Below are 23,847 nucleotides of genomic sequence, written 5' to 3'. Positions count from 1 at the left end.
TCAGACAATGCTCCACTGCTATTCATAGGTTTCCTGGCCAATTTTTGCGGAAGTGGGTGGCCATGTCCTTCTTCCTAGTCTGTCGTAATTTGGAAGCTCCACTGAAACCTGTCCACCATGGGTGACCCTGCTGGTATTTGAAATCCCGGTGGCATAGCTTTCAGCATCACAGCAACACGTAGCTGCCACAGTACACAACCAATGCGGGGGTGTGGTTCCCTGACCGGAAACGAATCCAGGCCATGGCAGTGAGAGCGCTGAATCTTAACCACTAGACCACCAGGACTGGCCAGTATGGAGGAGAGATGGCAAAATAGCTAATTAAACAATTGCCTAAAATCTCTTGGGACCCAAACTCATGTCACCAAAGGCAAAGCTTCAGATTTAAAATTTATCAAATGTTGAAATGTAGGAATGTGTTAATTCCCTGTGGACATAATTAAAATAGGTAGCAAAGAGTTTTCTATACCAGGTTGTCTGGCTAAAAGCACAGAAAAGAAGAAAATTACAAATCTATGTTTCATAAAGGAAAATCTTTTCTGCTAAGATTGTTGAAGATCAGATCCAGGTATTACTCAGGAATTTGGAAAAGCTCAGGGCTCAGGAGCCTAGCAAGTGAAAGGAGGATATGTAGCAGTAGCTAGAACAGTTTGGGAAGCCCAGCCCTTTTCCACAGGATAAATACGTTGATGCCTATCACCCCACCACCCAAATTCCCAACCCCTAGTAAAACACTTCCCTGGATTGGAATGCAACCTGTGGAGGGGAGAGATTTTCAGGGGCAGACTAGGGAAGACCTGCTTTCTGTCTTGCAAACTTCTTTCCAGTCACTTTTCCTTCTTTAATTCTCTTGGAGACAGGGCCACTAAGAACAGTGGGTCTAAGAAGAGCTGAATAACAATTTCCTGAAGGAATGGTTATTAGGTAGCCTGGTGATTGAGGGAGCAAGCTTACCCCCACAGAAATTCCTGGCATCACCTTATTCAGTAATGTACTCAAGAAAGACAATGATTAAAAGCCCAGTAACTGGGGCCAGCCCGGTGGCGCAAGTGGTTAAGTGCGTGCGCTCCGCTGCCGCGGCCCAGGGTTCGCCGGTTCGGATGCTGGGCGCGCACCGACGCACTGCTTGTCGAGCCATGCCGTGGCAGTGTCCCATATAAAGTGGAGGAAGATGGGCACGGATGTTAGCCCAGGGCCAGTCTTCCGCAGCAAAAAGAGTAGGATTGGCAGATGTTAGCTCAGGGCCGATCTTCCTCACAAAAAAAACCAAATGAACAAACAAAAAAACCCCACTAACATTCTGGGGTAGTTATCACCAGAAGAAATGGTTTTGAACAAGTACCTATACCAACACACACCAACATGGTGTTGAGTCCTGGCCTCTTCTGGAGGCTCTGACTCAAGTAGAAAGGGCTGCTGGCACCAGACAATACTTACTGAACTGGAGAGAGGAGGACCATCCTCCAGAAGAGCAGGCCTGAAGGGCAATGGAAAAGGAAATCCTTCTAAAGGCCAGATCCTAAGCTTGTCAGACATGATTTAGGAACATATTCTACTGCCAAGGGAGTCGAGAAACAGACTCATGGCAGTTATTTAGGGGCAGACTAGTCACCAGTATCTGATCCTGTTTTCTAGGTTTCTTCCCCACCTCTAAGTCAACCTCTTTTTCTAGATGATCATTTTTATTGACGTTTTTCCTGTTGGATTGCTGGTGTGATGGTAGTAAAATATGCCAATAAACCCAGAGGAGGTCATTTGGGCAGGATGGGGATTACAAGGACCAGACACAGACTGAGGAGCAGGCACTTGTAGCTGTACTTATAATACTGGGTCACGTTAGGCAAAACTATCTTGAAGGACGTGTTCGCCCTGCAGAGAATAAGTATAGTGGTAAGACAACAGTGGAATCGACGTAGTCCACATCCACTTCTTGGGAATGCTTCCAAAGCTCCCATTTTTGACCAGGTGACCACATTTCAAGGCTTGCACAGATGGCTGTGCAAGACTGTGTGTACACTGCGTATTCCTATGAAGAGGTCCTGCCCTATCTTCCTGGCCACAACTGATTGAAATCTCTGATCGCACAGAGTGAGATTCAGTCTCTGAAGGACCTGAACTAAGAGATACAGAGACAGGTAAGCAGTGGTCAGTGGAGCTGGGAGGTTCTAGAGTTGGGTTCAGAGTTTGCATCATGGCAGCTCAAAGGGATGAACAAGCCAAGGCTATGGACGGACACAGGGCTAACATGTCACCCTGTGTGGGGAAGCAGAAATGAAAAGGCCTTCAGAGAAACCAGTTCACAGAGGAGAATAAAGCATTTGCATAGATGATTATGTGTTAAAAGAATGAGGAAGAGGGAGACGGAGGGAAAGAGACAGAGAGGGAGAGGGAAAGCAGAAAGCAAGGACAGCGGGGGACACAGACAGAACTAGATGTAGAAACAGAGCCAGAGGCAGCTGGAGACAGAGAAAGAGATGAACTGCTGGTGACTTTCTAGATACCAGTGTCCAGCTCTACTTCCTGCAATTAAATTCTAGACTTGATTCTTTTTAACAACTCCCCTATTACAAGCCATTTTAGGTGGATTTCTGATTCTTGCAAAAAAACAATTCTTGACCTAAACATTTGCTCCTTGACTGTAGCTGCATCTTTTAAACAAACATTTAATTTGCAACTATGGAAATATATGTACTGTCTAACATAACTGGGGCACTGTAAAGAGCCGAAGCTCTCAAGGGAGAGGAACTATAATTTGTTTGTAACATCTTTTTTTTTTTTTTTTTAAAGATTTTATTATTATTATTATTTTTTATTTTTTTTATTTTTTCCCCCCAAAGCCCCAGTAGATAGTTGTATGTCATAGCTGCACATCCTTCTAGTTGCTGTATGTGGGATTCGGCCCCAGGATGGACGGAGAAGTGGTGCCTCGATGCACACCCGGGATCCGAACCCGGGCCACCAGCATTGCAGCGCACGCACTTAACCACCAAGCCACAGGGCCGGCCCTGTAACATCTTAACTTCTTTCTAAAGACAGGTTTAGTTTTATGCAGTAATCACAGCTAATGTTTCCTGAGCACTTCCTGTGGGGCCAGTTCCAAAAGCTGTCCACGCATGATCTCCCCTATTCTTCATGACAACTGTAGGTTGTTGGGGAAAGCTTTAAAAATTTTTTGTAGGTTGTAGGTTCTATTATCATCATTCCTATTTTATGGAGGAGGAAACTGAAGCAGAAACAGAGATTAAGTAACTTGCTCAAGGTCACACAGCCAATAAGGGGATAAAGGTGAAATCTACTGTTTATTTACATGAAAATTGACATTTGAAAAATAAAAAGTGTATGCATTCATTTAAAATTCATTTCAGTCAATACATTTTTGTTGAATGCCTAGTATGTACAAAACACTAATTTAAACTAATAAACTAGTTAACATTGATATTACAAATATAAAGTCCTTCAAAATATGACTATTCAAAATAAACCTTCCTTTCTGTGATACACACACGCACACACACACACAAAGATGTACATTCAAATTAAGTTTTTCAATTTCCGAAATACCTCCTTTAAAACAGAAGGGAATAATTTTCTCATGCTATTATCAATGCATTAACTATTTCAAAATTCACTGGAATATCTGAAGAGTATTTGCTGCAAGCTAGACTCACATGAAAATAAACCTTGACTTCAGAGGGACGTCTACACAGATAAATACATATCCATTTAATTAACTGTAGTGTAAGTTACACACGTATATAAAAAAGTAAAATGACAAGGATGAGAGGATTTATTCATGGAAGGTGGTGAGTTGCCATGGATTCTGCTTCTCTTGATTTTCTGAGCAGGGCTTGTTTGAGGGCACTAATTTTCTCATCAAGTTCAGCCAGTGAGTAGTTCTGCTGTAAACAATAAGAACACAAATTGCTGAATAAGACTCTGAAGTTTCTTAATGCAGATAAAGTGCTAAATGAACTATAAAAATTTAAAATATCCAAAAGCATGGTAAATGTCTTTTTTTCTCATAATAAAAATTTTTAAATTTAACTACATATGTTAACTACATCATAAATTTAGGCATAAAATAACAAGGCTTAAATATTTCTTATTTTCTTTCTCTTTCCTAATGACTTAGCTCTCTTGGACCTTATATACTTTGAAAGGACTATAAAAATTGTTTTTTCAACTGACTATTCTCATAATCAATAGTAAAAAAAATTAAACTTTAGGATTAGCCTAACTGCTTAAAATACCTAGAAATTCGTTTTGGATGGCTCAACTGCAGTCAACTACCTCTCCTGGAAAAAATGGATGCTCTCAAAAATTTACTTAAAATTTTACAATAAAAAAAATAAGTAATATGCTACCCTTAAAAAATAAACAAATAAAAAAATTTTTAAAGCTTTCCCCAACTTGACATTGCTGCCCTAAAAGGCTAGCAAAACCTTACTAATAAAGATTCAACCAATTAATATAGTAGTATGTGGACAAGGGTGGGCTGAAGTCAGCCTCTGCCAAACACTGCTTTTTGATTTGGACGCTGCTAAGTAGTGGTGTGTGCAAAAGGGGGAGGGGGTGAGATTTAAATTCCTTGAGGATTTATTATTTTTCAGCATTTTGTAACTGATACATGCCTCTACAGTTAACAGCTGGACAAATACTTTTATATTTATTTGGCCCATGTGAGTCATTCCATGCCCTTGAAATAAAATTATTTCTCTAATTCACGTACATTAATTTATGCTGCCTTTTCAGTCCTAAATCCCAGAGTATGACCTAAAAGCAACCACAGCAGAAACTTTTACTAATAAGAAAGGAAAAAAACTAATCAAACTATTTCAGAAGCCAAAATGAAAATGCAATAACTTACTTGAGGTGGTTGAACTTTTCTTCTTTTTCCAGAAAAATTCTAGATGAAAAGAAAAAAAATAGTAAGTAATCAAATGCTTAGAAAATCTAAACAACAATTTTCCTTTATAGAATACTGAATAAAATATGGAAAATCTTGGCACAAACAAAACCCATACACTCAACAAGCACTCTCTGCACTCATCTGCCTTCTGTACTTTGGAAGTTACCCTCCAAAGGTGACATTAAAAGTATATAGTAGTGACATCGCAGCAACATGCTCGTCCCCGGCTATGCACACTTTCCCACTAATTCCCAGCTTCTAAAGAGGCTGAGTGATTGTGGAAAAGAGGTGCTCTGGGGCTTTTCTACTTAGTTTCCTTTTTTATAACCTTTCCACCTCAGGATACTGAACAAGTGAAGCAGCAATAGACAGGAAAAGAGAATTTAGAAAACCAGGCCAAGGGATGAAAACACACACACATGTGCACACGCGCGCGCGCGCGCACACACACACACACACACATACTGTTGACTGACTACAATGGACACTACTTGTCTGTGTGACTCTGGGGAATGCTGATCCCACCCCACTGGTCTTGTAGGTCACTGGAATGGGCATGGGCCCAATTCTGGCCAATGAGTAAGGAGAGGTCTCCTGGGAACAGGGCGAGAGCCTCTGGAAAAACCTTCCTCATTTCTAAGAGAGAGCCCTCAAAGGAGGCAGTTCCTCTGGACACTGCTGTATCCAGATAGGACATCTCAAAGCGCTGTGGCCATCTTGCCATTTGCCTGGGGAAAAAGCCAACACCAAGCAGAGCTGAGAGGAGCTAGAGCCCAATTCTTTGACAATCATGATTTAGCTAGTAATCAATTAACCCTGAAGACTGCACTACTGTTGAACTTCCTATTTTATAAGATAATTTCCATACTGTTTGAGCCAGTTTGAGTTTAAATTTCTACCACTTGAAGCTGACAACATTCTCACCGACAAACTGCTGAACCTTTTAAACCCTGACCTAATGAATTCTTTCTAGATTTTGTTCTTAGTTTCACAGAACCACAAACTTTTGAATGGCAAATCAGTATATCAGCACATTTGACAAAGAAACTGTCAACGTAGGTGGCAAAATTTTCTCGTGAACATTTCTGATCACTGAGATTTCAAAGAGAAGGTAAAATTCACATATTCCTTTGTGTCAAAAGCTTTTCAAAGAATATTGAGGTATGCCTCTTATCAGCAGTTATAATAAGTGGGAAATCATTAAGTGTTGGAATTATTAAATATGGGGAAAAAGTGCTTATTTAAACATGATCCTTCCTTTGCCAAACTGAGCTGAATACCTGTGCTGAGGCCTCTGGGCAGGTAAGGGCTTAATGTTTAATTTGGTCACTGCTCAGTCTCCCACCTTCCCAAGAAGTGGCTTTTTACATACCTGATGAAAATATACTTCCCCTTGTTTTCCTAATAGTTTAATCTATAAAATACTGACAGTTGCCATGTCATTGAGCAATCAGATTATTACTGTATCATGAATTCAAAGTAAGACGTATCAGAAAGAGAAGAAGAATGACACCAGTGGTTCAATGACTTAAAAACAGTAAAATGTGGTCTTACTTTAGGTTTGAGCAGAATATTTTGACAGTTAGAACACTTAGAAACACATCTGTTGTCAATACACTGGACTAGCTTTAAAATTTACTTGTTTTAGGTCCAAAATCTCAGTGTAAAAGGTGGAAATTTTAACAAGTTTTGGTACCTGAGAGAAAATATTTGAGAGCACAACTCACTAAATATACAGCTGGACGGAGATCATTCAAAACTGTCTCTTCTTTCCTGTTATTTTACCTTAGCAAGTAATTTATAGCTACATTTATAATGCCCGTGTCCCGATGAAAAGGTAATCACAGACACACACACACATACACACAGGTCCAGGGGACCCGTGCTCTAAGGAAACCCAGCGGTAAGAAGGCCTCTTCCGCGACAACCCCTTCTTACTGATCAGCTGTTAAAGGGCTACTGATTCTACAGATGCAGCGTCTTAATGTTTCTTCCCTTCCAGTCCCACTGTGCTGATTCAGAGCTTCATTTCTCCCTGGCGTGGACGGTGATATGCTTCCTAAACTACTTTCCTTGCCTCCAATCTCTCTCTAACTCAGACTTCATAGTGCCACCAGATAGGAACCTAAATTACAGGTTTTTCTTTCTCAAAAACTTAATTGTGCTCCAATGACACTGGAATTGCAAACTGGTTAGTGTGTCCTTCAGCGCCCTCCAAAACATGTTTGCCATTTAATTTTCCAGCCGGATCCAGTTGGTCACCTCATGCTTCAGGCCCACCATGCACTTTCACACATACATGGCCCGTGCACATGAAGCTGACTTGGCCTTCAGCACTCCCCTCTCCCGATAACTACCCTTTAGAACCCCGAGTTACCATTACAGACTAGAGTTAGGACTCCACCTAGTTAGTGCTTTGGCACAAAGTTAACATGCCCTCAAAAGTCCAGTGATTAACTATCAGCCAAGTCCTATCCATTCATTCGCACATTTATTCAATGCCTACTAGATTCTGCATGTTCAAAGATGAACGAGACACAGTTCTTGCCCTTCAGAGAGGTTCAATATATAATGTGAAAAACAGATGTGTAAACAGATAATTGTAAGTGATAAGAGCTATAAAATGAACAAGTGCGTGGAAATATACTTGTGAAGCATGTTATACTTACTGTTTTCAAGGGTCATAATTTAAAATCAGTAAGTAATTCTTTGGTAATACTCACAAGGATTGTATCTCATAATACTCACAAGGATTGTATCTCTTAAATGGTCTAAGTGATGCCACCCTTAAAATTTTAAATTGTTACCACATTCAGTTCTTTCCATGTTGAATGTGAAGGGTACAGATCTTTAGAACTACTACATTACAAGGTGTAACAAATACTAATCTTTGTTGTGATTCCTGCTTTATATACATTCCTGTATATATGTATATATAGACACATAACTTTTTTTGGACTTTTATAACTGGTTCATAAATGAAAAGAACTTTACATAATCTAGTTTTAAGAACTGAAAACAACTTATATCTTTTCTCCGTTGTTTCCCTTTTCCTATGCTGTACTTCAATGTTACCCATGATAATCAATTTCTATCCAGCTGTAAGAGGCTTCCCTGTATTTAGAATTCATCTGTTTGTGAATCTGGATTAAACAGATTTCAATTAAAATCTTTTCAAGAGTTCAGAAGTTCAATTTCTAACAAAAGTTCAATCCTAAGAAATTTAATGGGCTCAACTTTCCCTTTCTCTCTAACTTTTGAAGCTAGAAGACTGTGCTATCTGTGTAGTCTTTTCTGTACCCTTTTGAGGGGTATGTAAAATTATGCAATTGCCATGTGTGCACGCCCAGCATGAGGATGGTGGGAGTCATGAATAACGTGCTATGTCCTCTGCAGGGTGTGTGTTCAACTCTTCTTATGTGCAAGGACAGTTGAGAGCTAGCTCTATTCCAAGCAAGGACTGCAGCTCCCAGAGGTGGCACAGTCATTCTACCATGGAAGGGTGAGTATGAAATCTTCTTTCCCTTTGGGCCTGTGCTGTAGATATATTCATGGGCTTTTAGGATAGTCAATCTGAATGTTTAAACCTTTTCAGTGTTTTGTGCTTCCCTGTAGCTTACTACTAATTTGGATATGTCATTTTCAATAGTAATCCAAAAGTGATCCTTCTAATCAAATACATATTAACAGATTTGGAAATATTTTTTAAAAGCACTAGTTTTCACAGGTCTGGCAACCCAACACATCCTGGCCAATCCTTTGTTTATGTTTATAATGCTTCCTGCCCCTGCAGTCAGGCAGTCACCAAGCGTCAGCCCGCAGGCCTCTGACAGTCCCAGTGTTCTGACCCATTCTGTGTTTTAACTATCACCTCTACACAGACTCTCCCAGTTGTCCCAAGTGTAAGTCCTACATCTCGAAAAGCTTACTTGATATTTCTATCTGCATATCCTGCTATGACTTCAAATTCACATTTCCCCCCAAAATATCTCCCCCTCCAGATTTTCTTATTTCTATCAATGATGGTATCATTTTTCCAACCAGAAACTGGACCCCCCCGTGCTCTATGTCTCTTTTTCCACATCTAATCAATTATCAATATTTGTCAACTCTTATTTCCTACTGTCTCTTGCATTCATCTTTTCTAGTCTCACTCTTATGTCCTTAGTTCAGGATCTTACCTCACATCTAAGCTAGTAAAATACTGTCTCCTTATTCTTAGTCTCTCCCTTTTCGTTTCTCTCCCAGAACAGTATTAGATAAATCTTCGAAGTATAATTAGCACAAGTCACTTCCCTGCGCAAATGCTTTCAATAGCATTTAAACTTTAAATACTTAAAACTTCTGAGTATAGCATTTCAGGTGCTCTACGATCTGACTACTTCTACCTCTTTAACCAAACACTCTGGACAGCCCATCCTGTATATAACAGACCCCCCAAAACAAGATCATGATTCGAAGGGCTTGCTCTTTTGTTAACCAAGTTTAGTAACAGGTATACGTTAAGCTTTTATAAATCAGAATCCGAGAGAAGAGATAAATGATGGTGCAAGGTCTCACTGGAGGCATCTAATACTACAAGACTCTCTTGTAAGATCAGTTCTATTGTTAACAAGAATTATATTAACAAGGTATGAAATTCAACTAGAAAAATAACCTGCCTAGGGATTAGGCACGCTTGATTATGAAGGCAGCTGGAACGGGAAAAACTTGGTAGATTGTTGTAGAAAAAGGCATAAAATCTTTATGAAGTTTTCTAGGAAGATACATTCAAATAATCCTAAAAGCAGAAACACCTTTGTAATTATGTAGCACAACCAACAAATCTCCTAAAATGAGACAACTGAGGCCCGAGGAATTGTGTGACTTATCCATGTTTATACAGCTACCTGGGAGACGGTTTCCGGAACGAAATAAATGTTAATGTTGACTGAGGTTTCACCATGTTGCAGGCAGTGTGCTAAGTGCCTGACTGGCATTATCTCATTTCATCTTTGCCTCAGCCTTTAGTTCTTTAATAAACCTCATTTTACATTTGAGGGAAGTAAATCACTAACACTCTTCCTCTAAATTTTTCATCTCTGATCTGTTTATTTTTCACCAGTGACTTAAAATGATCCATGGTAATGTAAGCTATTTTACATAAGTTTTCAGAAACAGGAGCTTCAGAAAGATTTTCATGAAAAATTTAAGAATTCTGTTCACTTTTACATTATTTTAGTTCTTCTAATATGGCACTGCTTAAAAAAAACCAGCAAACCTCAGAAAAGGAGGTGTTATGTATAATCACCCCGAAGACAGGAAAAGAACACACTGAGCTCAGGATCACTTGTCTGAAACATGCTGATGTGATAAAGAAGATACTTATCAGTACAACACTGTTTCTTAACGCCCTCGGGAAAAAGGTAAGAATGAACGAATGAATCAATAAATGCTAGAGTTGAGGAATTAGACAAATATAGACTAGTCTTTCAAAGTCTGGTGGTTAAGATCAAGAAAAAGGTAGGGTGGCAGACTGAGGTGTTTGTTTAGATGAGGGAGAAATGTAAGCGCGTATGATCTGAGGGAAGGCGTCCGTGGACAGGGAGGGATTAGAGAGACAGGGGATAACTAATATAGCAAGGTCCCAGAGGAAGCCTCCGTTCTACAAGATAGCAAGTTCAGAGTGATAGGGCTGACTCCTATCCAGGCTGATTTATTATGCCATGAAAATGGCTTAAGTTTGAGAATTTAGGTAATGTACAATAAAAGGACCCCTTTTTAAAAAATTATGGGTCTATAATACAGTATTCAGAATCACAATTTTTTTTGTGTGTGTGAGGAAGATCAGCCCTGTGCTAACATCTGCCAATCCTGCTCTTTTTTTGCTGAGGAAGACTGGCCCTGGGCTAACATCCGTGCCCATCTTCCTCCACTTTATATGGGACACCACCACAGCATGGCTTGCCAACTGGTGCGTCAGTGTGCGCCTGGGATCCGAACCGGTGAACTTCGGGCTGCCGCAGCGGAGCGCACGCACTTAACTGCTTGCGCCACCGGGCCAGCCCCCAGAATCACAATTTTTAAAGAACCAGGTAACCCCCTACATATATATGTTCTTTCATCTCTGAATTACTGAAACAGTGTTGCACTTACAACAGATCAATGAGTGAATTTTTATATGAAGAAAAACCCAAAATAAAATAACATTTATTTAGTTTTTAAAGACACTTATACTTACCACAGACTGAAAATATTCAGGAGAGATGCCTTCCAATTCAAGGATTTTATCCTCAAGTTTTTTAATTCTCTGATAAATGTCTCTTGGCACTGGACCACCTAAATACATTAAAAAAAACTCTGAGATACTATTGAATAATTCTTCCTTCTTACAATTTTTATTCTTAAAATACCATACGAAGACACTAATGCAAAGGAATTGGAAATATTTATACTTAAAAAAATGAACAGGAGTAAAAGAGAATGAAATCTTGAGCTCACATTTTCATATTACACACTAAGGGATATATTATTACACTACACCTCCCCTCAAGGCCCCATATGCTTCCTATATTGCTAGGAATCTTGTTTTATGTTAAACTCATTTCACAAGATATTGAATAGTTCCTACAAATATAACAATTTGTATTTCTGATAGACTTTGATTGTTACTTGGGAGGAGAAAAATGCACAGTGACAAATGACAATTGAATCCAGTGGCTGCAATCTGTCATAACATTTTTCTTCCATTTATACTTCTCCCTACATGCCATATTTTCTCCTTTAACCTAGAAGAACATTAAAGGGGGAGCGTTACCATAATTCTTACCTAACAAACTTTCTAGGCAGGGGGAGAGTAAATTAAGGTACTCAAATTTCAAGGTTATGATTATATCCCAAATTCTTTCATTTCTCAGCACCTCCAATGTGACCATTCTGGTCCAGACCACCAGCATGTCTCCCTGGATTATCACAACCTTCAAAATGGTCTCCTTATTTCTCCTTGCTCCCATAGAGTCTATTCTCAACACGGCAGCTAGTGATCCTTTTACAATGTAAGTCAGATAGTGTCACTTCTCTGTTCAGAACCTTCCAACACCTTCATATCTCACTCAGATTCAAAACCAAAGCCTTCACAACAGTGTACACGGTGGTACAGTTTGGACACTCTCCCCACACTCATCTCATTCCAGTCCCTTGATTCCTCTTTCCTGTTACTGTACCAGGCCACGTGCCTCCCAGCTTTTGCTCTTGCGCTCCCTCTACCTCCATATTCACAAGGCTTGCTCTTGCCAACTTCAGGTCTTGGCTCAAAAGTTACCTTATCAGTAAGGCCTTCTCTGACCACTGTTTGAAAAATACCCGTGCTACCACCTTCCCCTCCTGGCCACTCACTATCCTCTTTGCTTTATTTTTCTCCAAACCATTACTAACACCTGACATTCTGCATGTTGTTTATCTATTGCCTATGTCTCCACTCTCATGTAAGCTCTAAGAGGGCAGAATTCTATGTTTTGTTCATTGGGTATGGCTGTGGAGCTTGTGCACTGCACAAACCTAGGAAGCATCAGTTCATAGACTACACAGGTGCTCAATATTTACTGACTGAAGGAACACATGATTAGACAATCATTATGCAATTAAAGAATATGGGCAAATTTTCATATCAAAAGTATCAACTTGTTAAATATAAACACTCAGACATATGTTTCTTTTTCTTTTGAGAATATTTTTTATCTTAGAATCTTGGTTGTTCTTGCTCTCGAATAAGGTAAAATGAGTAACTTATTCATTTGACTCTGCTCATGCTGCTCCCTTTACCTAGAGTGTCCCTGCCTCACCTCTGTAACCTTTTAAGAGCCAGCTCAAGCTTCACTGGTCAGTGAAGCACTGCCTGAATCTCTTCACATGGTGGCACTCTGTACCCCCTTCATACCCTTCCTTCAGAGCCCCTTTACATTCCTCTTCACTATTAATCTTTCTCCCAAACAGATTATAGAGTCCTAGAAGCTAGGGACTGTGACCACATCATCTCAATATCCCTCAAGTCCAAAACAGCACTTGGCACATAGCATGCATTCAAAGATATTTTTCAAAAATAACTACTTGATACTATTAGACTTAATAAACAAGTTAATCCTTTCATAAAGTTGTATTTTAATTCATCTAGTTCTGGGGGAGAGGATTAATTTTTAATCTCTTATTACTCTCAAAAATTTACTCATTCTCTTATCTTCTTCTACCGCCATCCAGCAAATACTCCAGCTAGACTGGACTCAGAAACGCCCTGAACCGTATTTTGTGCCTCTATGCTTTTTGCAGATGCTGTTCCCTTTTTGGAATGCTTTGCTCCTGCCTGCTGAAAAATTCCTACTAACCCTTCCAGGGCCCAAATGTCACTTCAGCAGGGATACCACCCCTTGACCTCCTGAGAGAGCTGAACACTAACTCTGTGTCCCTACTGTACTTTGCACATATCTGAAAAAGTGAAACGAGCAATTGTTCATTCAGTAAACACCTGAACACCTGTTTTGTGCCAGGCACTGCACTAGGGACAAAGCGATGAACATGACTGTTTGCTCTCACAGACCTTATTATCTAGCTGGGGAGAGAGATATTAAACAAACGCAACTGTGACATGCCATAAAGGAGGGCAGGGAGTACCAGGTGCTATTGAGACCATGTAAAAGCGGAATCCATACCTTTGGGATCAGGAGGGAAAAGCATGGGCAGAAGAAAAAGCCTGGGTAAAGGCCCTACAGCAAAATGAGTGGGAGTTGGGAAGCACAGAGATGTGACTGGAACTATAGATACAGATCATGCTATTTAAAATTACAACCCCCTCCCATCCCAATCTCCTTTCCCTTCTCTTGGTCAAGGCCCTTTACTTGTAGCCCTTCTCTTCTAGTGTAGCATATAATATACATACTAGAACTTCTGTTCACATGTATTCTCAGTACCTAGAACAGTACCTGGCTTATAGCAGGAACTTATTACCTATTTATGAAATGAATGAATAAGTATTAAGTTTGGTATGCATATAAGGGCAACAGCAAACCATTAAAGAATTTTTATCTGGGGAGTGGCAAGATCGGATTTGAGCTGTAGAAAAGCAATTTGTCCACAAGGTAGAGAACTGGTCTCAAGGAGGAAGTCTAGAGGCAAAGCACCCATTTAATATCCTTCCATCAGTCCAAGGCCGAGAACACAGTGACTTCAACTAGAGTAGTAGCTGTGGAGGTAAATTTAAGAGATACTGAGAAGACAGAATCAACAGGATCTGATGACTAAATGGGGAGGGAGACTCAGGCTTTGGAGCCAGTTAAGATCTAGGATTGATTTCTAGTTATCACTTACTACCTTGGACATGTTGCTTGAGCTCTGTGAACTTCAGTTTCTTTATCTGACAATGATAACAGCACCAACACCTCACAAGGGTACTGTTAAATATTAAGTGAGCTGACATATGCATAATACTTTCAGAGTGACTGGCCCTTAGTATTATTCATTAAATGTTAGTTCACTTCACTGATGGCATTTATTTATTTATATGTTTATCCTCACTGAGAGACCCTTGGGGACTAGGATCAGATTTATAAATACTTTTTACCCAGCACAGTGGGTGATTAGAATGAGAGATGGTCATAGTTAAACTTTATTCATTTTTGTACAGACCGGAACAATGTTTTGTATGTGACAGGTGCTCAATGAAAATTTGGTGACTAAATGAATTGGAATTTCTTTAACCACCTGCAAAGGTACATTACTGGGCATTGCCTGGCACTCTGCTTACCTGTCTGCAATCGCAAGTGAGCCTCAATATTTTGTAGTCTTTCTTCTACTGCCTGGTTACCACAATCTCGAAGCATGCTGTTGGGTTTATGACCTGACCCTTGAATTCCTTCAGGTCTAGTCTGTGGTCCATATGTATTCACAACTCTAGAAACTAAGATAAGAAACTTCTGAGCCTATTAAATCTACATTTCAAAAATCAGCAAGTCTCTCTCCCTAACAGTACTTTATATTCTTTTCATAAAGACCATCTAACCACAAACCCAAGCATAAGAAAGGCAAGATTTTTTGTTTTGTTTTAAAATAAACAAAATGTAGATAGGAAAGTGATTTTTACCCATTTTGCTTATGATCTAGAATAAGCTTCTGTCAGTGGAAGATATTATGGAGTGGATACTTACCTTTTACGTGACTTTTAAATCCAGGGTAAGGGGTAAAAACGGCATCAGTTCTTGCACAACTATTTTCTAAGGAGAATTTAGATGAGTACAAGTTTAAATATATTCTTAACTTCAAATGTATGAGATTTTGATAAACTTTCAATAATTCATATTAACATATTACTCATAATAACAGAATATCATTTTTAAATAATAGTAAATTACCAGCACACACAGGATAAAATTTAGTGATCCTGACCCTCTAAAATTTAAAATATCTAATCTTATCTAATTTTCAGATTTATATATAGAAAAGCCCTCAGCACTCAGTGGCATAATTTAACATAAATTTTAACGAATACTAGTATCCCTGAAAACCATGTGGGCTTTTGGAGAAAATAATTTATATATTAATAGACAGTATTTTAATTCTAAGCCAGAGACACTATTAATTTTATTTCATCATAGAAATAAATAGAACTCATTATTTTCACTGAAATATCTTTTTTAAAAAATACAGCATTTTTGATATTACTTACTGATCAAATTAGTAAACAGCTAATAAAAAGGATTAATTATACATTTAGCACATCTTTATTTCAGAACTCCACAGAAAAAAGACCTTGAAATCTCAAGTATAACACATACTTTTCCACTTTACCTAGATTTCCAATGCTTATTTAAAAATCTCTAATCACAAAAGCCATCTATCTCTTTCCAGACTGCCCCTTTCAAAAAATGCAATTTTAGGAAAGACACATTGTGAAAATTTGTTCAAATTTTTTTCTAAGCTGAAAAGTATAGTTTGTTTCAAATCAGATATCAACAAATAGATTACAAATCAAGGAGGGAAACTGGAACAATGTTAACATAATATATAAACATTTCAAATATTATAAAATAAAACTTAAATGACATTAAGTAAAACCATGCATTGCAGTGAATTTCCGGAACAATTCCCCTTGACTACTTTATAATAGAAAATGTATGGTAAAAGAGGTACTGAAAGAAAATTATATTTTTCCCTATGGAATTTGATTTTTAAAAAAATCCATTATTTATATTTAGGTCAAATTGAGAGGTATTAAAAGGAACACACTAACACATTACATTTATATTTTTTCAGTCTAAGTTTCCTTAATAGTTCTGCTGATAAGTCACTACTAAACAGAGTCATTTTCTTTTTCTTTTTTTTTTTTGAGACACTTCAAAATATGTTTAAAGGGCCATCACTTCTCCATTCTTTTTCTACCATTTCATGGGGCTAAGGGTTAAAAAAAGAAGCTATCATCCATTCCAGAGCTATATTCCAAATATATAGATTAACTGGCCCATCAGTGAGAAATTCAGCATGGTGTGAAGACAGTGAATGTAGGAGTGCTAGTCATCTCCACAGCAATTCTTGCTAGCACTGTTTTGAGCCAGCAAGGGATTGAATGGGCCAAGGAATCCTGCTGAGCATTTCAATTCTTGTCAATTTCTATCCCCTGGTGGTTTATAATAATAGAGTTAGCAGGGAGAACAGAGGAATAACATTAGTGACACATGTGCTTGCTCCCTCAACAAACCCTTTCTCATGGGTTGCTTGTACTTGGACTGTAGTACCTGAGATTTTGCCACTGTTGCACCTGTTCTGAAGAGCCAACAGGAAAATATACCAAATCTAGAGATAGGCATGTATAACGTTAATAGAAGAAAAGGCTGAATTTAGGACCCAACTTAAGCCTGTATTATTTCATTTTGAAGAGAATCAGTGTACCAATGTGATACGAGTTAATTCTAGATTCATCTGACAATTCTGTGTTCATAATAATTAGCCAAGAGATATTTGAGGCAACAAGAAAAATGTTCATTCCAATTAGGAACTCTTCTCCATAATTTTTTCTAAGAACTACTTGTTCTGATTATTACTATGATGCCTGAGTATGATCTATGCCAGTGCTTTGCAATATTTTGTATTCTGCAGCATACCTGCAGATCTGTAAATATACTATGGCATCAAGTGGAGAGGAAAAGGAGAATCTGATGAAGAACAGCATATATTTGCACTATGAGAGAAAGGAAAACTGCATAAGACACCATAGTCTTCGGGACAAATTGGTGTTATCGTGACAGAAAACATTTTAAACAGCTCAGGAGTAGTGAGAAAACTGCTCCCTCTTGAGGAGTATTAACTTTACTAAGTTCACTTTATTTATGAACATCGTAAGTTCATAAGCCTATTTACAAGCTTGAAATTTATATAGCTTAGTTCCTTCTTACAGGTGAGACCAAGCAACCCTGCCACCCACCCTTCATCTTCATTTCCTAAAGGAACTTTAAAACAATCTTTTCACCTGTGGTAAACATTAGCCTTTTTATGTTAGCATTTATTTAATTTTTGCATAAGCAAAATGAAAACCATTTTTGCAATACAGTCTAATTATTAAACAGAAGGAAATTCTGCTGCCTTAGTTTCTAAGTAAACCTGTAAAATGAATTTGTGTTCTTAACGTTATTCATTTATAAAAACAAATGAAAGATCAGAGCAACTGTAGAAACTGTGCTTAAAACTGTTATGAAAATTAACTTCTTCTAGGTAGTTACCTTGATTACAATCAATAACATTGCAAAATTCCCTGACGTTGTTTTCATTGATTTCAGCTTGCTTTCTTTCAATAAATGCAGATATTCGTCTGTCAATCTACAAACAATAAGTATGCATGTTTTAACAATCCAAACACAATAAGATTTTAAAAAGTAATACTCCCCTCCCCCTAAAAACCCTCTTACTTCTGCTTTTCCAGCCTTTATTTGAACTACTTCTGGATCAAAATGGATCTGTGTCTTTTTCACATCTCCTAAATCACCATCTTTGTGCTTTTCTTCCTCTTGTAGCTCGCCAGTGGGAAATTTGGCATTTACTTCATTCTTGTTCCCTGTTTCTGTTTTTTCTATCTCTTCAACAACAGCTGTATTCTCCTCTTTAATCAGAGGCTGAAGTTTTGCTAAAAAAGGCTGAGAAGAACACAATTCCATCTGCTGGGGTTCAAACTGATCAAAATTAATGACACACTTAACATATTTATATAAATTTCTGCTAAGTAAATGCAATATTTTATATCAATTAACTAAATATAAAAAGTTAGCTATCAGGATACATAGCCCTGACCACATGTAAGCGTTTGCTATTCTCTGCTATTGTGACCATTATCATTTGCTATAAATCTGTTTAAAAAAAAAAAAGAAAGAGAGAAAACCTGAGGAAATTTAAAATTTTCTTTGAGATAATCATTCTGTCACTCATCTTTTATTTTGTGCCAAATCAAAGCCTCAGCCTCTGGCACCAATGCCACTTAATTAACATGTCATTCAAATGCCTCCTCAGAACACTAAGGCTTAGTATTTTTCCTCCTTAACACAAGAGCCAGTGCTCTCACTCCGCAAAGCCCTGCATTATCACTGTATCACTGGAGATTCTCCACTTGAAACTGCAGTTGGCCAAAGTGAATGAGAGAGCACAGACGTGAAATATATAGGTGTTATGCTGAGTGAACACTCAGGCTTTTCCTGACATGGCAAGATAACTTGTTGGGTCATGAAATTAAATTTTTAGAAAGAAAATGAAGAAGAAGAAGAAGAAAAAAACCTACTAAAATCCATAGCTGAAAAGAGAGATGCCTATCACTATACTAGAGGGGGAAAGAAATCCTGTTGTCTAACATGAATTATACTACCTACTCCACCCCCACAGTTAGGCCTCAATTGAGGTCTATAGCTCACTGCTTCTGCCCTTTAAAATTAGGGTTAACTATTACTTTTAACATGAAACAGAGAGTTAAAACTTCCCATAAAGTCATTGAACACAGGGCTGAAAATTAATGTCTATTCCATTAACCAAAACACACCAACACCTGTCAATGTTCCAGTTATTTTTTCATACCTACGGTTTTGCTTGCATTGTTTGCTATACCAAATACTCGTCCAAAACCTTACAATCTTAACAGCAGTAAAGTGACCAATCCAAACAGTTCTTCCACTGACCTTTTTCACACTTCATATTGTATACTTTGACTAGAGATAAACTGCAAGATCACATCAATTATAACTGTAGAGATGTTCAACTGGAAACCAGCAAGGTTATAACACTGTTTAGTTATTGAACTGAAATGTTAAAAAATGTAGCAGTACTTTTATAAATAACAATTCAATGTTGACTTCTAATATAAAGGATGAATTATTTCAAACTGTTAAAGAAAAGATAAAATAGTGACTGGCTACTTACTAAGATGAGACATTAATGTCACAGAAATTACTTTCTTTTTAAAAACTATGCTGAAACTGTTTAATTGCAATAGACACTCCAGGATGTGTCATGCTGGGATAATGCCACTTCTTGAACCACTGAAAGCACTCCATGAGCCTCCAAACTCACCCAAGGCATGGAATCATTATCATAGCATGACACACACCTGCCGTGTCTTATTGCTTAATTATAACCCACCATAGATGCAACTGTATTGAATTTTCAGTGCGAGTCTAGAATTGAATAGAATTGCATCCATTCAATCTTCACACCCACATGGGCCTATTGGGCTATATTCCAGTAAGTGTCCTGATCACTATGTAAATTAACAGATTTGGACCCAATCCGGCTGAAGTAACCTTTTATTAATAACACTATTAATACAGTGTTAAGACAGAACTGACAAATACTTCAGCTTATAATTTAACTACAATTAATTTCTATTCTCAATATTGAGTTAACATTTTTAACAAGAAATTTACCTGTAAATATAAAACGTGTTGTTCAAGTGCACTAAAGAGCAAAGCGGGCTGGAGTGCCGAGAGGCTCTGGAGCTTGTTCCAATCGATTGTAATTTTCACCACATCATCTCTGAGGTTAAGCTTCAAAGGGGCAAACCAGCGACATCACAAAAATTACATGATTAAGCTGTACATATGGGATTGTCACAAAAATAAGATTTCTACAGAGTAACATGCCCATTTAGCTCAAAGTTACCAAGTTTTTAATGCTACATTAAAATGCTCTACCTAGCTACGATTTTAAAAGGCCAAGAAAGATATAATTTTCACAAAAAAAAAAACAGAATACATCTCATTCTAATTCTGTTCTTGGGTCTGTGTAATGGGACCATCTTAGAGGTGAAACTATCCACAAAAGATGAAAAGATGAGGCTTTTTTGATACTTTGATATCTAAAAACCTTTGGATGGGGGCCAAGATAGGCTTGCCTTATTTAGAATCCTACTACTTCTAGCTCAGAGCATTCAACAGAGTGGGCAGGCACATTTATGAAAGTTCTGATATACACATTTCTTTTTGTTAAATATGTTCATAAATACATAACTGAAATATATCATTACTTTGATGCCTTCTGAATCACATTTTTAGTTTTCAACTTTAACCAATTTTAAAAATAATTTAAAAATCAAGATTATTCATACATATTATAAAGTCTAGGGATAAAGGGCAATATATTTATCTACTCCAAATAAAAGTTAAACTATTATTTAGCTGTGGAAATCTGAAATTGAAAAACATATACTTTTCCACAATAGTGAAATAAATGGCCACAGACTGAATGGAATGGTCAGATCTTTTGCTAAATAGTATTTTCTAATAAAGTGTGAGGGCTCACTATATGAAAATTTCTTGTAAGTTGGCTATGCCATGTGTGACCTATTAGTATAAAATTATATACAAAAAACTACTGAGAACCTGAATATACAATTATTATCAAAATCAGTGAAAATTATAGAGGGAAACCTCCGTCTCTAGTCTTTTGAGTGAATAAAAGTGAACCACCATAAACTTTTCTAGGACATGTGTTTATGCATACTATAAGGATATATTGCATATTAGAATCAACTATGTTATTTTTTCAGAAATCATTTATTAAAAATTAGTCATGTTTTCTACAAAATAAAGTGTTACATTAGTTCAAATACAGATCTTGTGAGTTGTGATTATAATAAAAGGATGAATCACTGTACAAAGAACGAAAGAGATCCAAAGTTACCAAAAAAATGCACTATATTGAATGAATACTAATTGACAGAAATTTACTACCCTTCAAATGTGAGACCAGAAACATCTGAAGTCCATACTAGACAAGCATAAAGAAACAGGAAGTTTTGTGTAGGCTGCACCGGCAAATATTAGTTAATATTAATTTAACTAAGGTTTTACATGAAGATTACCACATTAATCTTAATTTATATTACTTAACACCTATAAAGATTTTGTTAGACAACAACTTATGTGTGGAAGCGAAGTATTATTATACTTTTACAGTCTTCAAAGAGATCTATAGTCGATTATAACAAATTTATAAATACAGTTTGGGGATAATGCAGGCAAATCCTCAACCAAAACAAAGCATCAAATTTTCTAGAGAAAATAATAACTTATAGAAAATAAATCTTAATGTTAGGATCATATTCTCATTTCAATTCAGCAGAATTATGTAAGCCTTCAAGTGCAATTAAAGATCCTTTGTCTTTTAAGAAAGCCACATAATAATGTCACAAATTAAAACAATCCCAATGCATCCAACTATTTATTCAACAAATTCTCTATTAGTAATATGAATTCTATGCATTTTTACCCTGTAGAACTTGTAACTGTAAACCACTCACTCAAAAATGTATTAGTCTGCCATCAATATGGACTATTTAAATATGCATTTTCAGTAAAAACATTATTAAATTAATACAAAAATCCAAGCTAACAGTAAGTAATTCTTCAGCTTGGTAAAATGGCCATCCAGAGGCAAGCCATAAGGTCAAAATCAGTAAATTTGAAACCTGGAATAGAAAATACTTTTTAACATTCAACTTTATGTTTCCTATTGAGGAGAGCTAATAATACAATGATACTATACAGAACGAACTTAGGCATATTACAACATACATTTTAAAAAAATCCTTTAAACTCATTGCAAAAGGAAATAGGGATCTCCTCCAGAGGAAATTTTATTAGTACTCTGGCTTTCATTCTTATCTTTAAACAATGAATCTCAATACATAAAAAATATTACCAAAATGGTTAACATTTAATCGATGAGACAATCTTATTTTTTTGACACTCGTATAGATGGTCTGTTCACTATGTCACGTACACTCGCCAAATATTTACTCTAAACATTTTTGGCAGGTGACATAAACTTTAATCACATTTCTACTTCTACCTACAGAATATCTGAATGTTTAAAATTTTTAAATTTTTAAATGCCATAAAAAGTTCTCAAACTTTTAAACCATTTACAGGTCTTGGGTCTTCAGCCTGAAATATTAATGTCCCCAAGTCCTTAAAAAATTTTTTTGTAGTAAGTCTTTGGCAAACAACTGAGTTTAAGTTACAATTTTTATCAGATTCTATGAATAATCGTTCCATTACACCAATGTTTAACTTAGAGTAATGCTCTTTGTAAGTCACGACAAACACATTAGGATTTTGAAAATTTCTGAAATAATCTTTTAAAAAATCGATTCTCCATCCACCCAAGGCTTTTAAAAATAATTTTCTCAAATCAGACAAATGCTCTATTTTCATAAAGTTACCATATCTTCGACACAAATGCCTGCTGTGTCTGTTCCATGCACTAGTACCAGACCCATACAAACTTTTATAGCTAGAAAATTTTCCGTCTAAGATATAAGAGAAAAAAATTCCTTTAAAGGCTGACAAACTTATTTTCAGGTTGTTTCTCATTTAAAATTTGTTTTGCATTTTACGTCATGAAACATATATAATATATATATAGTGACTTGATTGTAATAGAGTGTAAGGAGCACTTTTATTTAAACCCAACTTTATTATGATACTTCTGCAAAAGCTATTTATCAGCCAGTTAAACTAGTTAATAGATAAACAACTAGCTAAACAACAGTTCTGATGCGAACAGTATCAACCACGGATAACTCATCCAACTTCATGCTATAAGTATTTTAGATTCATTCCTTTTATTTTTCTCCCCATTTGAAAGGGTAAGAGTTGCACACAATGGCCAGAAGGAAAAAAGAAATAAACCAAGTGACTCATAAGAGCAAATCACCCAAACAAGGCGGAGAGGGTTTTTCCAGCAATCTCAGGCGGCACTAACGTATCCATTTCTAACGAATGAACTGGAGGAAAAGGGATCCTGAGCGCCAGACGCCTCGCAAACCCTCAGAGACGCTTTTCCGCACTGATTCTCTCCAAGCCGGGTTCCTCTTGGAGCCGGGTTGCTCTTATACTATCCTCACTCGCTCTGGGGGAGAAGAGTTGCAATGAAATCTAGTCTGCCCCCGGTCCTGAACTAAGCCGGTGCGGCCCTCCTCACTCCGACCGCAAGCGGCCGGGCCTGGACTCCTTCCTCCCCCGGCCCCAGCCTCTCCGGCGGGTCCCACACCCGGCAGGCCTCCGCTGCCCCCCTCCTCCGCCAGAGGAAAAAGCGGGGAGGGGCCGCACGGTTCCCACACCCCTACTCCCACAAGCCACCACTCACTTGTCCGGCCAGGGTATGCAGGGAGCGAAAGACTTCGCAGAGCACCTCCTGGGAGAAGCTGGGGCTGCAGCTCCGCTCCAGGCTCCTGTTACCGATGCTAGGGCGACTAAGCTCAGTGGCCGCAGCCATGACACCTTCGCAGGCCACCCCCGCCACCACAGAGACGCGCTCACAGCCCCACCCCCTCCCTTTCCGGCTGTCGTCGCTCGGCGATGACGTAAAAACACAGCGTCTCGCTGAGAGCGGAGCTTTGAGGACCCACCCTCTCTATGTGATTGACAGCACGTGCACCAATC

At 37.8% G+C, this 23,847-nt stretch overlaps 1 protein-coding gene across 3 annotated transcripts; it reads right to left on the bottom strand.

Moving 5' to 3' along the window:
- Positions 1-3,280: 3,280 nt before the first annotated feature.
- MBIP (MAP3K12 binding inhibitory protein 1) lies at positions 3,281-23,718 on the bottom strand. 3 transcript variants are annotated; one of them, XM_004436394.2, is made up of 9 exons: positions 23,552-23,718; positions 19,828-19,947; positions 17,833-18,057; positions 17,647-17,743; positions 15,082-15,147; positions 14,682-14,834; positions 11,130-11,227; positions 4,868-4,906; positions 3,281-3,899 (listed from the first exon to the last, which is right to left on the bottom strand). In XM_004436394.2, exons 1-9 carry the CDS (start codon positions 23,678-23,680, stop codon positions 3,792-3,794), a joined length of 1,035 nt encoding a protein of 344 aa, XP_004436451.1. In that variant the 5' UTR covers positions 23,681-23,718; the 3' UTR covers positions 3,281-3,791. The 3 variants fall into 3 exon arrangements, with proteins under 3 accessions (XP_004436451.1, XP_014647597.1, XP_087278641.1); XM_014792111.2 differs by having other exon boundaries at positions 3,281-3,896; XM_087422515.1 differs by lacking the exon at positions 14,682-14,834.
- Between the last annotated feature and the right edge of the window lie 129 nt (positions 23,719-23,847).

Source organism: Ceratotherium simum, chromosome 3 (assembly GCF_057802395.1).
Source record: "Ceratotherium simum simum isolate JZ-2026a chromosome 3, ASM5780239v1, whole genome shotgun sequence".
NCBI lineage: Eukaryota > Metazoa > Chordata > Mammalia > Perissodactyla > Rhinocerotidae > Ceratotherium > Ceratotherium simum.
Note: the sequence above shows the minus strand (reverse complement) of the source record. Positions and strands in the feature narration are given on the sequence as shown.

What these genes read in the sequence shown, in the direction of transcription:
- MBIP (XM_004436394.2), bottom strand. Translation starts at nt 23,680, where the DNA reads ATGGCTGCGGCCACTGAGCTTAGTCGCCCTAGCATCGGTAACAGGAGC. An exon ending in TGTTATTGATTGTAATCAAG is followed by an intron (nt 15,148 to 17,646) that starts GTAACTACCTAG and finishes AATTCTCCTTAG; the next exon opens with AAAATAGTTGTGCAAGAACT. An exon ending in ATTTAAAAGTCACGTAAAAG is followed by an intron (nt 14,835 to 15,081) that starts GTAAGTATCCAC and finishes TTCTTATCTTAG; the next exon opens with TTTCTAGAGTTGTGAATACA.